The sequence below is a fragment of the Chrysochloris asiatica genome, unplaced genomic scaffold (assembly GCF_000296735.1).
Source record: "Chrysochloris asiatica unplaced genomic scaffold, ChrAsi1.0 scaffold00330, whole genome shotgun sequence".
NCBI lineage: Eukaryota > Metazoa > Chordata > Mammalia > Afrosoricida > Chrysochloridae > Chrysochloris > Chrysochloris asiatica.
In genome coordinates, this window is record NW_006408848.1 from 1,116,981 (window position 1) to 1,132,371 (window position 15,391).

At 37.5% G+C, this 15,391-nt stretch overlaps 1 protein-coding gene across 1 annotated transcript in view; it reads right to left on the reverse strand.

Annotated features, from left to right (window-relative positions):
* The window catches only part of EPB41L4A (erythrocyte membrane protein band 4.1 like 4A), a 376,777-nt gene that overhangs the window by 191,450 nt on the left and 169,936 nt on the right, over nt 1–15,391 (reverse strand). Inside the window, exon 2 of the mRNA XM_006875509.1 lies at nt 10,667–10,771. Within this exon, the coding sequence (XP_006875571.1) occupies nt 10,667–10,771 (105 nt within the window). The remainder of the gene's footprint in view (nt 1–10,666; nt 10,772–15,391) is intronic.

Below are 15,391 nucleotides of genomic sequence, written 5' to 3' on the forward strand. Positions count from 1 at the left end.
AGATATAGAGAGAGCCCCGGTGGTGCTGTAAGATACACAGTGGACTGCTAACCAAAGGTCAGCAGTTCACACCCAGCCTCTTCAACGAAGACAACAGGACGTCCTTCTCCCATAAAGATTATTGTCTCAGAACCCTTATATAGGGTTCCTAGTGAGGTGGCTCCATATGGTAAGTACTGGACTGGGACCCACAAGGTCCACTGTTCAAGCATATCAGCCACTCAGCAAGAGAAACATGAGGTTTTCTGCTCCTGAAAAGATTGAAACAGCAAAGAAAGCCTATACAGGGTCACTATAAGTCAAAACATACTCGAAGGCAGTTAACAACAAGAATGAGTTAGAATCAACTCAATGGCAGTAGGTTTGACATATAGATTCACTTATTCACTGATTTTGCTTCTATAGAGAACTCAGTCTAAGACAAGACTTCTATTTTGAGAAAACAAATATTTCTGTTAGAAGCAAATTTTGGGGTTCATATTGGGTTGGTCTAGGTTCAGATATATTATAAAATAGGGCAGCAGAAGGAGTGATGATTTTTTTAAAATGATCTTACAACTTGCATTTCTCAGCTATTACCAAAATACACATGGCTCCTGAGGAAAAGTCCTATTAGTTAAGACAAATCAAAGCATTGGTCAGACTTACTAAGGGCAGACTTATCTCACCTAGGTGACAAAAGGCTGTCTTATCATAAGTCCATTTTAGAAATGTAATTGCAAAGTGAAATATTTTTCAAAGCACACATTAACATTTCTATTTAAATTTACTAATAAATTTGTTTGATGGGAAGCAAACTGATTTAACTGAGTAGTTTGATAATGGCTGACTTCAGTGGACATTTTCCATATACTGAATGAACCAAATCTGCATATCCAACAGTCTGATTCTCCAAATCAGTTGATGTTCATATTCCGAGAAAGCATGTAAAATTACAGAACTTTTGGTTTAGAAAGAGTTAATTTGTAAAGGAGCCTCAAGTGTTAACTTTAAGAAAAGAAATGATTATGACTACTAATTTTAAAACCAGAAATATGGAGATACCACATAAACTTTTTATTGCCTTCAATATTAACAATATTCATCTTCAAAGAATCTCAAAAGGTGTTTAAGAGCTCCAGAGCTTATTTGATTTTCTCACTCATTTGCTCCAAAAGATTTCCTTCTTCCCCTGACTATAGTTTGTTTTGTTGTTAAAGAATATTATCAGCAATATATTTTCCTCCATCCTAGTTTCAAGAAATGCCTTCTACATATTTAACAACTTAGAAGCCAAAAAGAGCATTAATCTATTCTCTAATTTGACCCTACAATAGTCCTTGGAACAAGGAGATAGACGCATTATTATTCTCAATTTACAGATAAGGGGACTTAGATTCAGAAAAGTTGTGATGTTGTCCATAGTCACATATCTATTTAGGAGCATACACAGACTCAAACCCATTATTTATGAAGACTTCTGAAAACCCAAAAGAAGGCTGAAGGTCTGTCCACAATCAGATTAATTTCAAATTCACCCAATTCTTTCAAGTGTAATAATCTACACTGTAATTTCAGCACTATCCCTATCTGTAATAAACGTCACCACCCTCTCCTATGATAAAGATCTTAAATAATCTTGAAGTAGCAACTAGTACCCACCACTCATCTGTCAGTTTATCATACTATGGTAGCTTGCCTGTTGCTGTGATTCTGGAAGTTACGCCATAAATATTTTAAATACCTGCAGGATCACCCATGGCAGACAGGTTTCAACTGAGGTTCCAGAAGACAGTGAAGGAAGACAGAGAAATAGACTATTTCCAAATATTTAGTCACTTAAAACTTTATAAATAGCAGTGGAACACTGTCACCACCAGAACAGTGAATACTGAAACACGATGAAGAGTACCAAAATATTGTCAGATATATTGCCAGAAGATGAGCACCTCAGGTTGGAAAGCAATTAAAATGCGACTGGGGAATAGCTGCTTTCTCAAAATACAGTTAACCATGATGATGAGAAAGGAAAAAAAGCTTTCAGGACGGTCATTTGCTGATGGGGCACAACTCAAAATGAAACGAAACAGCAGCAAATATCCATAAATAATCGGAACATGGAATGTCTGAAGTGTGAATCTAGGAAACTTGGGAATTGTTAAAAATGAAATGGAATACATAAACATAAACATCCTAGGCATAACTGAGCTTAAATGGACTGGTATTAAATATTAGCCATAAGCCTACAAGGAAGACAATTTAACACCATTATTAATAAAATTTAGACACCAACAATTAAAGTCAGTTATGATGATACTGAAAAATTCCATCAACTTCTTCAGCCTAAAATTGACCAAACATACAATCAAGATGTATTGATAATTATTGGCAATCGGAATGCAAAAGTTGGAACCAAAGAGAAGGATCAGTAGTTGGAAAATATGTCCTCGGTGATGGAAACAATGTTGGACATCATGTGATAGAATTTTGCAAGACAAATGACTTATTCGTTAAAAATACCACTTTTAAACAACATTAAAGACACGTGGATTTCAACAGATGGAATACACAGAAATCAAATTGACTACATCTGCGGAAAGACACAATAGAAAAGCTTCATGTTGTTGTTGTTGCTGTTGTTGGGTGTCATCAAGTTGATTCCGACTCATAGAGACCCTACACACAACAGAATGAAATACTGCCTAGTTGTACACCAACCTCACAATCTTTGCTGAGCCCACTGCTGCTGCCACTGTGCCAATCCACTCAATGGGGGGTCTTCGTCTTTTTATCCGACCCACCATTTTACCAGGTACGATATCCTTCCCCAGGGACTGTTCCCTTCTGATAATATGTCCAAAGTATGAGCGATAAAGACTGGCTATTCTGCTTTCCAAGGAGCACCCTGGCTGTATTTCTTCAACACAGATCTGGTTGTTCTTCTTTGGCAGACCATGGTACTTTCAATATTCTCGTCCAACACCATAACTCAAATGTATCGATTATTCAACTGTCTCCTTTATTCATTGTCCAACTTTCACATGTACATGAGGTTACTGAAAATACCATGGCTTGGATCAGGCACACCTTAGTCCTCAAACTGAAATGTTTGTGTTTGAACACTTTAAAGAGGTTTAGTGCAGCAGATTTTCCTAATACGTTTTTTCATCTCGATTGCTGCTTCCACAAGTGTTAATGGTTGATCTGAGCAAAACGAAGTCTTTGACAACTTCAATCTTTTCTAGATGTATATGGCTGTTGTTTATTGGTACAGTAGTAAGGGTTTTTGTTTTCTTTACATTCAGTTACAAGCCATACCGAAGGCTGTGACCTTTGATCTTCATCAGTAGTATTTTAAGCTCTCTTTACACTTTCAGCAATCAAAATTGTACCATCTGCATATCACAGGTTGTTAATGAGTCTTCTTCCAATCCTAAAACCATATTTTTCTTCATAAAATCCTGCTTCTCAGATTATTTGCACAACATACAGACTATAAGTATGGTGAAAGAATATAGCCCAGACACACACCTTTTCTAATTTTAAAACAATAGATGTTTCCTTGTTCTATTTGAGCAACTGCCTTTTGATCTGTATACAGGTTCCACATGAGCACATTTAAGTGTTCCGGAATACTCATTCTCCACAAAGTTGTCTATAACTTGTCATAATCCACACAATCAAAAGCTTTTGTGTAGTCAAGAAAGCACAGATAATCATCTTTCTGGTATACTCTGCTTTCTGCCAAAATCAATCAACATCAGCAATGATATCCCCATTCCACGTTCTCCTCTAAATGCTTGGCACTCTGGAAGATCTGTCAATGTATGGTTGCAGTCATCTTTATATCATCTTTAGTAAAATATATTTATTCTCATGGGATACCAATGATATTGTTCAATGATTTCCACATTCTGTTGGGTCACCTTTCCTTGGAATGGGCACCAGATCTCTTCCAGTCAGTTGGTCAGGTAGTTGTCTTCCAAATTTCTTGGCATAGATGAGTGAGTGCCTTCAATGCTGCATCAGTTTGTTGAAATATTTCATTTGTATTCCTTCAATTCCTGGTGTTGTTTTTTTGCCAACACCTTCAATGTAACTTTAACTTTTTCCTTCAGGATCATTGAGTCTTGATCATATGCTAACTCTTGAAATGGTTGAACATCAACCATTTCATTTTAGTACAGTGACTCTGTGTATTCCTTCCATCTTCTTTTGATGACTTCTGCATCATTCAATATTTTGCCCATAGAATCCTTCAATACCACAAGTTGAAGCTTGAACTTTTTCTTCAGTTTCCTCAGCTTGAGAACAGTTCTTACCTTTTGTTTTCCTAATTCGAGGTCTTTGCACATTTCGTTATAATATTTTACTTTGTTTTCTTGAGCTAGTCCTTGAAATTTTCTGTATAGCACACTTACCTCCTCTCTTCTTCCATTTGCTTATTAGCATCTCAAGTTTCAGAGTCTCTTCTGACATCCATGTTGGTCTTATCCTTCTTTCTTATCTTCTTTTTTTCTAATGTTTTATTGTGAATTATGTGATAGTTTACATGGGAGAACATTAGCTTGACATTCATCCTATTGTTTATCATTTCATTGCCATGGTTACAATCCCCTCCATGCATCATCAACCAACCAAAAGGTATTCCCTACAAGCCTGCCCCTCGGTCGTCAGCACACAGCCCCTCTCCCTCTCTGGGTCTAGATTCCCCAGTCACTCCATCTCTCCAAGTCATCATCTCTGCCTTCATCTCTGGTGTCATTGTTTCTCTGGGTAGGGTCCTGCTCTCTGCTCTTCTCCCTTGATGGTCCCAGGGACTTCAGCTCCTGGACTGCAAAGTCAACCACTCCCCTCCTTTTGCTACAAAACATCTGCCTTTACTTTTCTTGTCTTCTTAAAGAACTTTTGCTTTCTTCCTGTGTAATGTTCTTGATATAATCCCACAACTCTTCTGGTATTTGGTCTTTCAGTCTGTTCTTCAGATGATCTCTAAATTCAGGTGGGATATGTTCAAGGCCACATTTTAGCTCTGTGGACTAGTTTTAATTTTCTACAGCTTCAGCTTTAATTTGCATATGAGCAATTGGTGATCTGTTCCACAGTCTGCCCCTGGCCTTGTTTTGACTTATGATATGGAGCTATTTATTATTCATCGACTCTTTCCTCAGACATAGTCAATTTGACTTTTGTGCATTCCATCTTGCGAAGTCCATATGTATAGTTGTCTTTTACGGGGCTTACAAGAGGTATTTGCAATAACTAAGTCATTGGTCTTGCACAATTCTATCATGTGATCTCCAGCATCGTTTCTATCACCAAAACCCTACTTTCCAAGTATTAATCCTTACTTTTTGTTTCTAATCTTTGCATTCCAATTGTCAGTAATTATCAATACATCTTGATTTTATGTTTGATCAATTTTAGACTCATGACGTTGGTAAAATTCTTCAGTTTCATCATCACTGGCTTTAGTGGTTTGTGTGTAAATTTGAATAATAGTGGTATTAACTGGTCTTTTTGTAGGTATATGGATATTATCCTACCACAGACAGCATTGTTCTTCAAGACAGATCATGATATGTTCTTTCTGATGAAGAATACGATGCCATTCTTCTTTAATTTGTCATTCCCAGCATAGTTAATCATTTGATTTTCAGCTTCAAAATGGGCAATATCAGTCCATTTCTGGTTACAAATGCCTAGGATATCAATGTTTATGTGCTCCATTTCATTTCTACAATTCTCAATTTTCCTAGATTCGTACTTTGTACAATCCATATTCCGATTATTATTGGATTTCACAGTTGTTTCTCTTCATTTTGAGTTGTGTCCCATCAGCAAATGAAGGTCCCAAGGGCTTTACTCTATTCACATCCTCTAATTCAACTCTACTTTGAGGAGGCAGCTCTTTCCCAGTCATATTTTGAGTGCCTTCCAACCTAGGGGCCCATCTTCTGGCACTATATCTAACAATATTCTGGTGCTCTTCATCATGTTTCAAAATTCAGTATTCTAGTGCCGACACTATTCCACTTCTATTCATAAGATTTTCAGTGACGAAATATTCAGAAGTAGTATCTCTTTCCTTCCTAGTCTGTCTTTGTCTTTCCAGACAAAGCTCTAACCTGTCCACTGTGGGTGACCCTGCAGTATTTAAAATACCCTGGCATGGCTTCCAGAATCATAGCAACACACAAGCCACCACAGTACAACAAACTATCAGATGAGTGATAGTAAATGTTCCATATCATCAGGCAAAACAAGGCCAGAGGCATTCTGTGGAACAGATCATCAGCTGCTCAAATGCAAGTTCAGGTTGAAGCTGAAGAAAAATTTTAAAAGCACACTAGAACCAAAATGTGACATTGAACATATACCACCTGTATTTACAGATCATCGCAAGAAAACGATTTGAAGCATTAGACACTAAACACCAAAGACCAGAAAAGTTGTGGGATAACATCCAGAACATCATACAGGAAGACAGTAAAAGGTAATTAAGAAGGCAAGAAAGAAGGAAAAGTCAAAAATGTTTGTTAGAAGAGACTCCAAAGTTTGTTATCTACCATAGAGATGCTAAAGCGCAAAGGAAGAACTGAGGAGGTAAAGAACTAAACAGAAAGTTTCAAAGCTCAGCTCAAGAAGACAAAGTCAAAAATTATAATGAAACGTGCAAAGACCTAGATTTAGAAAAGCAAAAGGGAAGAATACACTCAGCATTTCTCAATCTGAGGGAACTCAAGAAAAATTCAAGCCTTGACTTGAGGTATTGAAGGATTCTATTTATGGTGCAGTGGGCTAATGCACTGTACTGTAAAGTTGCTTTGAACCACATGGTCGGCGGTTCAAGCTCACCAGCCAAATGATGTGGAAGACAACTAAATTGCCAACTGACTGAAAGAGACCCTTATTTGTGTTTATTCCAAACAGAATGCGAAAATTATCAGACAGTATTTCATGCAAGTAAAATCTTGCTAAAGATAACACAAAAAAATGGCTTGAACCATACATTGATAAAGAACTTCCAGAAGTTCAAGCTGGATTCAGAAGAGGATGTGTAACGAGGAATACCACTGCTGACATCAGATTGATCTTGGCTGGAAGCAGAGAACACTAGAAAGATTTTTACCTGTGCTTTATTGACTACACAAAGGCTTTCAATTGTGTGGATCATGATAAGCTATGGACAACATTGTGGAGAATGATTATTCTGGAACACTTAATTGTGCTCATGAGGAACCTGTACATATAGAACAAGAGGCAGTTGTTTGAACAGAACAATTTTTAACCAAATGGTTAAAAATTAGGAAAGATGTGCCAGGGTTATATTCTTTCACCATACTTTTTCAATCTATATGCTGAGCAAATTATCCAAGAAATTGGATTATATGAAGAAAAAGGTGGCCTCAGGACTGGAGGAAGACTTACTAGTAGCCTATAATATGCAGATGATACAACCTTGCTTTCTGAAATTGAAGAGGGCTTAAAATACTTACTGATGAAGATCAAAGAACATAGCCTTCAGTATAGGTTGCATCTCAATATAAAGAAAACAAAAATCCTCACCACTGACCAATAAAGATTATCCATATAAATGGAAAAAAGATTGAAGTTGTCAAAGACTCCATTTTGCTTAGATCAACCATCAACAATCATGGAAGCAGCAGTCAAGAAATCAAAGGACTTACTGCATTAGGCAAACCTACACAAGACCTCTTTAAACTCTTGAAAAGCTAAGATATCAGTTTGAGGACTAAGGTGCAATTGAACCAAACAATTGAACGGTAATTTCTATAATCTCATATGCATGTGAAAGTTGGACACTGAACAAGGAAAACCATAGAAGAATGGATGCATTTAATTATGGTGTTGAAGGAGAATATTGTAAGTCCCAAAAACTTCCAAAAGAGCGAACAGATCTGTGTTGGAAGAAGTACAACTAAAATGCTCCTTGGAAGCCAGATATGTCTCTCATACTTTGTACATATTATTAGGAGGGATCAGTCCCTAGAAAAGGATATCATGTTAGGTAAAATGGGGGATCGGAGAAAGAAGAACACCCTCAACAAGATGGATTGGCACGGTGGCAGTAGCAATGGGCTCAGGCTTAGCAACGATTGTGAGGTTGGCATGGGATTGGGCAGTATTTGGTTCTGTTGTACGTAGAGTCGCTAAGAGTCAGTGCTGACTCAAGGGCACCTAACAACAACAAAGCAACTAATATTGCTTTCTCAGATAACTGTCCTATTTACTATCTTCTTCTCCTAAAATAAAACTCAAGGTTTAATAGCCATCTGGAGATGTACATGAAGGCTTGATGTTGGGGAAATCCTGAGCATCTACAGTCATAGGAGGTATGGTATGATTATCTAGGGAAAACTATAGCATAGCTTTCTACAATGAAAATGAATCATAAGTCAATGAGATAATTCATTTAAACATGTAAACACTAAGGGATATTTGCAAATCATTTCTATTTTGTCTGCGTTCACAAATTCAAGAAGCAAAAATTAAGTTTTTCATGTCATTTGCATCAAAACAAGATAAATTAGTAACTTTTCCTTCTAACTTCATTTCATTTTTCTTAAAATCCATAAAGACAACCACCATAATGAATGCTAAACCTTAGAAGCAAAGAGGGAAAAAAATATTTGGGGCATTAATAGAATATAAGCCCTACAAAATTTCCTATAAAATGAGCTAAATGAATTACTAATTCTCCTGCAACTATAATGGACACTGAAATTCTCAACCTTTTCACTATTTTTTTTCTTTAGAAAGCACTAAAAGGAAAATGACAGATAAGGTTTATATAATTTTAGCAAGACAGTCAGTCGTTCCAGACAGGGTCTGACATACTAGATAAGATCAGTAAACTGTATTTTTCTCTACTAGGTAAAATATTATTTCAAAAACATGAATGTAATGAAAGATATCTTCTATAGTCTTCAACTTCATCATTCAGTATAGATTCACAGTTCTGCTATACTGACTTATGAACTACATGGGAGAAAATTCAGTGAACTTCTGATATGGCTTTTGCTTTTCTTTGAAATGTGAATTTAATGACCGCTTACCTTTAGACAGCTATTTCCTTTTGCAAAAAGCTAACCAACACCTAATTTTTTATTTCTACTTTGTGAAGTCCTCCTGCTAATCAGAAAAGATTATGAAACTAGCTGGTGAGAAATCACAAGTTATCACCATCAATAGCATGCCATTTGCCTGCCTCTTCTCATCCTAACACGTTTCTGGGATCAATGCACAAAATCTTCACTCACAAATATAAGGGGCTTCAAAAAGTTCATTGAATATGGAATGTTTCACAAACTTTCTGATGCAGGGAGAGGAGGAAAACAATTTTGATAGGGGTTGAACAGCATAAAAAATAAAGGTTAGTCCATTAGAGTTTTTTTAAAGTAAATGTACGAACTTTTTTTTTTAAGCTTTTATTGTAAATTGAGTGATAGTTTACATGGAAGAACGTAAGTTTTGCATTCATCCTACTGTATTTCATTTCATTACAATGATTACAATCACCTCCATGCATCATTATTCAACATAATTTACTTGTATTCCTCTGACTTTTTGTTTTGTTTTTCATGCACATAAAAACACTCAGGAATATATAATCATTTAAACAATCCAAGGTCACATTCTACAAGCCTGCCTCCTGGCCTCCAGCACACACAGCCTTTCTCTTTCCATGAATCTAGAGTACTCAGCTGCTCTCTCTCTCCATGTCCTCATCTCTGCCTTCATCTCTGGTGTCACTGCTTCTCTGGATAGGGTTGTATGAACAGTTTGCATAAGATTGAGTCTATGTATGGTTAAGATATTTCTTAGACTAAATCAAAAGTCACATTAATGAATATTCTTCATCATTCAAAATAATAACCTCTAAGGTCTTTTGTTGTTGTTGTTCATCTAAGAGACAAATTTCAGTCTTATTAACACAGAATTAACCACTTTGATGAGTTTCTTAGAAACTCACCACCATCCATCTACTCAGGCAGATCTTCTTCTGAGTTAATCCTGGTGAACATTTAAACATCAGATATCAAAACAGATTGCCTTTACTACTCTTACTATATCAGGCTCATAAAAATAAAAAACACAATTTTTTGTGGCACTGTAGGATAATGCACTGGACACAAGGTTGGTGGTTCCAACTCACCAGCCGCTCCTCAAAAACCCTATTCAGTATTGTTATGAGTTGGAACCGACACAAAGGCACTTAACAAAAAAACAACAAATTTATTTCTTATTTTATTTACAACTTTTACAACTTAAATAGGCACCTCTTTATAGTGGATGTATATATACAGTGGATGTGTTTACTTTCTTAAAAGGCAGTAGTGTCTGTCACTTCAAAAAACTACCACTTGCCTCTTAACACATACTTAATAACTTACTAATCCCTTTAACAGCACAAATGAAAAGTACTCATTCTGATATGGCTGCAAAAATAGAACCTATGTAGGCCATCTGCGAAGAGTACTACATACATATAAGTGTAAATCTGCAGGCTTGGCAGAGAAATTATCAAGGGAAAACATTCTTGTTGCTTCCCAAGTTATTTCTACTTACAAAGAAACTAGCCATGTAAAACCACATCAGCAAAGGCCAGAGATAAAGTAAAATTTATATCCATAAACACATGATATGAAGTCATTGTACTCACCGTCTGATGGCTTCTGTCACAGTAACGCAGTCCAAAGTAATCTATCTCCACAAGGTTTATGTGACGGAATACATGGTCAAGGACAATGGAACCTTTAGTTGACTTCTGTAAAAAGAACACAGTTTCATTTATTTATTTTTTTAGCAAGATGTCTTGTCTTTGCCAGTAGGACATAGCTATGATTCTCATCTTTTATTAATTACATCAGTTAGCATTATTAGTCAAAGCTTCCCTCTTTAAGTTTTGACTCAATTGCAAGGCAAAATGCGACCTAAAGTAAACAATGCTAAAGAAAATGGTTTGGGCAACACTTTTAAATTGTTGTTGCTGCGGTTGCTACCGAGTCTACTCTAACTCATAGCCACCCCGTGTGTGCAGAAGAGAACAGTTGCATAGGGTTGTCAAAGCTGTGAGACTTTTTGGAAGCAGATCAACAGGTCTGTCTTCTGAGGCAGCTCAGGATGGGTTTGAAATTAGTGCAACTTTCTTTTCTTACAGGATTGGGAATTACCTTCAGGACAAAATTTCTTTAATAAAGATTATCTTGTAAAAATCATCTAATATTTTGCTTTGGCTAACATCTTAAAATAGGAGCTCTGGTAGCGTAGTGGTTACGAATTGGGCTGCGAACCTTAAGGTCCGCAGTTCGAAACTACCAGCTGTTCCACGGGAGAAAGATGAGGCTTTCTGCTCCTGTAAAGATTTACAGCCTCGGAAACCCTGCACAGGGTCGCTATGGGTCGGAACCAACTCGATGGCACACAACAACAACAACATCTTAAAATGTGTACTTTGAAAATGCAATTTTACATATATCATGACTTCACAACTATGACAGAGACATGTAAAATTAAAATAACAATAGTCAAATCTTTTCTTTTTAATTTTCAAATAAATCTACAGTTGAAGCTACTAAAGTTAATGTTCTATAAAGTCCTTGTGAAGATTTTACATTACCGCTTCCCCAGAAGCACAGACATAAAGAAAGCACTGTATCTGAATCCTTTTAAATGCTGACATGTATCTAAAAGCCTCATCACTCCTCCCCTTCTCACTATGTACCTAGATTCTTTCAATTATAATTTTTATCACCTGACATATTGTTGTTGCTGTTTAGTGCCATCTAATCGGTTTCAACCCATATTCACCCTGTATTGGGTTGAGTCAGTTCCAACCAATAGTCACTCTGTATAGGGTTTCTGAGGAGCGGCTGGTAAGGTTGGACCACTGATCTCGCAGTGCAAACTGACCTTACAGTCCAATGCACTAACCATACCAATTATTCACACATCTAAAATAAAAATTTAATTAGCAAACACTGTTCCATATACCATATTAATCTTACTTAAAAAGAATCCATTTGAAGGTCATGTGTACAGATACAGAATTTTTTGTCTTTGCCTATTACTGGCCAGTATAACACGGTAGTAAAAGAAATCCCTGAGAACTCACACCTGTGGTAATGAAGTAGGGCTTCTGCTCAGACAATTACTATAATCTGCTATGAGTGCTCACTTTAGTACTGCTTTCAGAAAATGGATTTTTACTGTAAGGGACATGTCTGGATTAAATGTATTATAATGTGGGTAATAGGATGTGGTAAAGGACTCCTGGAGGCACAAATGGTTAACTGCTTGGCTGCTACATGAAATGCTAGTGGTTCAGACCCACCCAGAGACTGCAACAGAAAGACCTGCTTCCATAAAGATTTCTGGCTAGGAAACTCTATGGTTAAAATTAATTGGTCCCTTGTTCCATAGACTCCTGTGGACCTTGAGATGAGAGAAAAAGGAAGGGCTGATTGGTCCGAAGGGGCACTGACCTAGCCACTGGGGACTAGAGCTGAGGGTGAAGGGCTCAGCTGATATGAAATGGGAGGAGGTACGCAAGAATGTCTAAACTTGCAGATAGTACCCATTTGACCTAGCTTGGACAGCTTGATGTTCAGAACAAGACTAGAGGAAGATAAAGAAATCTGATACAGAAAGGAGTGTAATTTGCTACAATTTGATGAACTTGACCTTTGCTTACAATGTAGTTACTCAAAATACCAACAAAGAGGGAAGAGGTCATTACATCAAGGATCAAGCATATCGCCTCAGTACACAGGGTTGATAGGGACGGGTAACTTAGACATTGGCTACCTATAAAGGCAGGAAGTGGCTGGCTTACAAGTTTTCATGAAGAAGTTCAGTTTTAGAACAAGTGGGAGAGGTAGAATTCCCACTAAATAGTTTTCATCTTGTCTAGATGGGTCTGGTGAACTGAGATGGGGATAGAATTATTTTGATTCAATAATGAGTTCATTGCTATCATGACTAACTGTGATTGTCACAATTGTAAAGTAAGAAGATGTGTAACAAAATAGAGGAAGTAGTTAATCTTACAGTCTAGAAACAGAGGAACCTAGGACCATCAAGAGGGAAGAGCATGAGTGGAATGTGGGATCCTAACTGGAAAAGCAGCAACACCAGAGACCCCAGAGATGGAGGCAGAGGTGATGGCATGGAGAGAGAGAGCAGCTGAGGACTTCAGACTCATGGAAAGAGAAAGGCTGTGTGGTGGCGGACAGGAGGCTGGCCGTCAAAATGTGCCCTTTGGTTGTTTAAATGATTATATATAACTGCGTGCTATTGTGTACATCAAAAAGTAGGGGGGAAAATGAGGACATAGAGGCATATACTGTTGAACGATGGTTTATGGAGGGGATTGTAATCATTGCAATGAAACAAAATACGATTGGTTGAGTGCAAAACCGATGTTCTGCCATGTAAACTATCACTCAATTCACAATAAAAACTTCAAAAAATATTAACTAGTAAGAAAAAAATTAATTAGAATCAATTAAATGATTCATTTATAAACACAAAGCCCTTTCAGGATTTACTGCTAAAATAATAATGTTGTTGTTGTTGTTAAGTGCTGTCAAGTCAGGTCCAACTCATAGTGATCATCTATAGGATTTCTGAGAAGAGGCTGGTGAGTTTGAACCGCTGACCTTGAGGTTCAAGTCGACCTCGTGGTCAAGGGCTTATCCTATGGCACAACACCAGGACTTCATAATAATAATACTGAACCCCAAAGCCTCACTGCTGTCAAATCTGTTCCAACTCACAGCAACCCTACAGGACAAGACAGAACTACCCCATAGTGTTTCCAAGGCCATAATCTTTATGCAAGCATACTGCCACACTGTTTTCCTGCACAGAATCTGTTAGGCTTGAACCTCCGATCACCAGGGCTCATTAATAGTCCAAAACCCACTTTCATCAAATTTATTCTGATTCATAGTGACCCAGTACAGGGTTTCCAAGACTTTAAATCTTTACAAGAATAGGCCATCTTTTTTTTTTTGTTTTTTTTAAAGTTTTTATTGTGATTTGAGTGGAAGTTTATAGAGCAGATCACCAGTTTTATATTCAATAAATATACTAGATTTCATTACAATGATTATAATCCCCTCCATGTACCATCAGTTAACAGTATTTCTCTCTATTCATTTTAGCTTTCTCTTTTTTTTTAAATACTCAGGCATATATAATAATTTTTAAAGGGTACAAAAGGCCACATTCTGCAATTCTGCCTCCTTGCCGCCAGCTCTCAGTCCCTCTCTTTCCATGAATCTAGAGTCCTCAGCTACTCCCTCTCCATGTTCCCATCTCTGCCTCCATCTCTGGTGTCACTGCTTCTCTGGATAAGGTCTCGCATTCCGCTTGTGCTCTTCTCCCTTGATGGTCCTAGGGTCCTCTGTTTCTGGACTGTAAGATTTAACTGCTCCCCCGTTTTTGTTACAAAACTTCTATCTTTACAATAGAGACAGTTACAAATTAGTCATATTTGGAAAATTCTGTTGTACAATCTAAGGACATGTATCCTAGAATGTTCACCAAGGATGTCTACACAATCTTTTTTTGTTAAGGCGATTAAGTTCGTGACTGATGGATGTCAACAATTGTCATAGCAGAAAACCCATCACATTAGAATGAAGAGAGCAGAGACAATACTATAGGAAATTGTCTCTCTTGGAATTCTACAAGCAGTAAACACACCAAAGAAGTTGTATCTATTGTCCCCCAAGAAGAAAAACGGACTATCACTGGAGCAGCTCAGCAGACTATAGGAAAGAGCACAAGAAGCAGAGCTGCCTTGGTTTCAAAGCCTTGGGCAATGGCCACTGAGCTGCCAAAGGGTGGAACCACAACCTCTGGGGTGTCGAAAGGTAGAGGCCATAGCATCTTAGGTTTCAGAGGCAGATCTTCACCAATTTGATTCCAGAATGTCAAGCCACCATTTGGTTTAAATAAGAAGGCGGGGGTTACTACTGAAAGCTGAGGCCAGAAGAATGGGCATGCTGGGGTAACCACTCAGGTGGACTAGGAGAATGGAAACACCCAAAGTGGAGGGCTCAGAGTTGCTGTCCCAGTGGGCCTTGAAGGTTACCTTTGGAGTCTGGAGGGCAGAACTGCTGCCTATATGGTCTCAGATAAGAGAGGATTATTTACAAGACTTCAGAGCTAACATAGTTTTTCTGCTGGGTTTGGACTTGCTTGGTACCTGCTAGCTCTTATTTCCTTCCAAGTTACCTCATTTTTATTGGAACTATGTATCACGTGCCTGCTACAACATTATACCCATGTTTGATTTAATGTTCAGAACATGAGATTTTGGATTTGGAGTTGATTTCAGATTTTGAGGATGCGAAAGCTGGACAGTGAATAAGGAAGA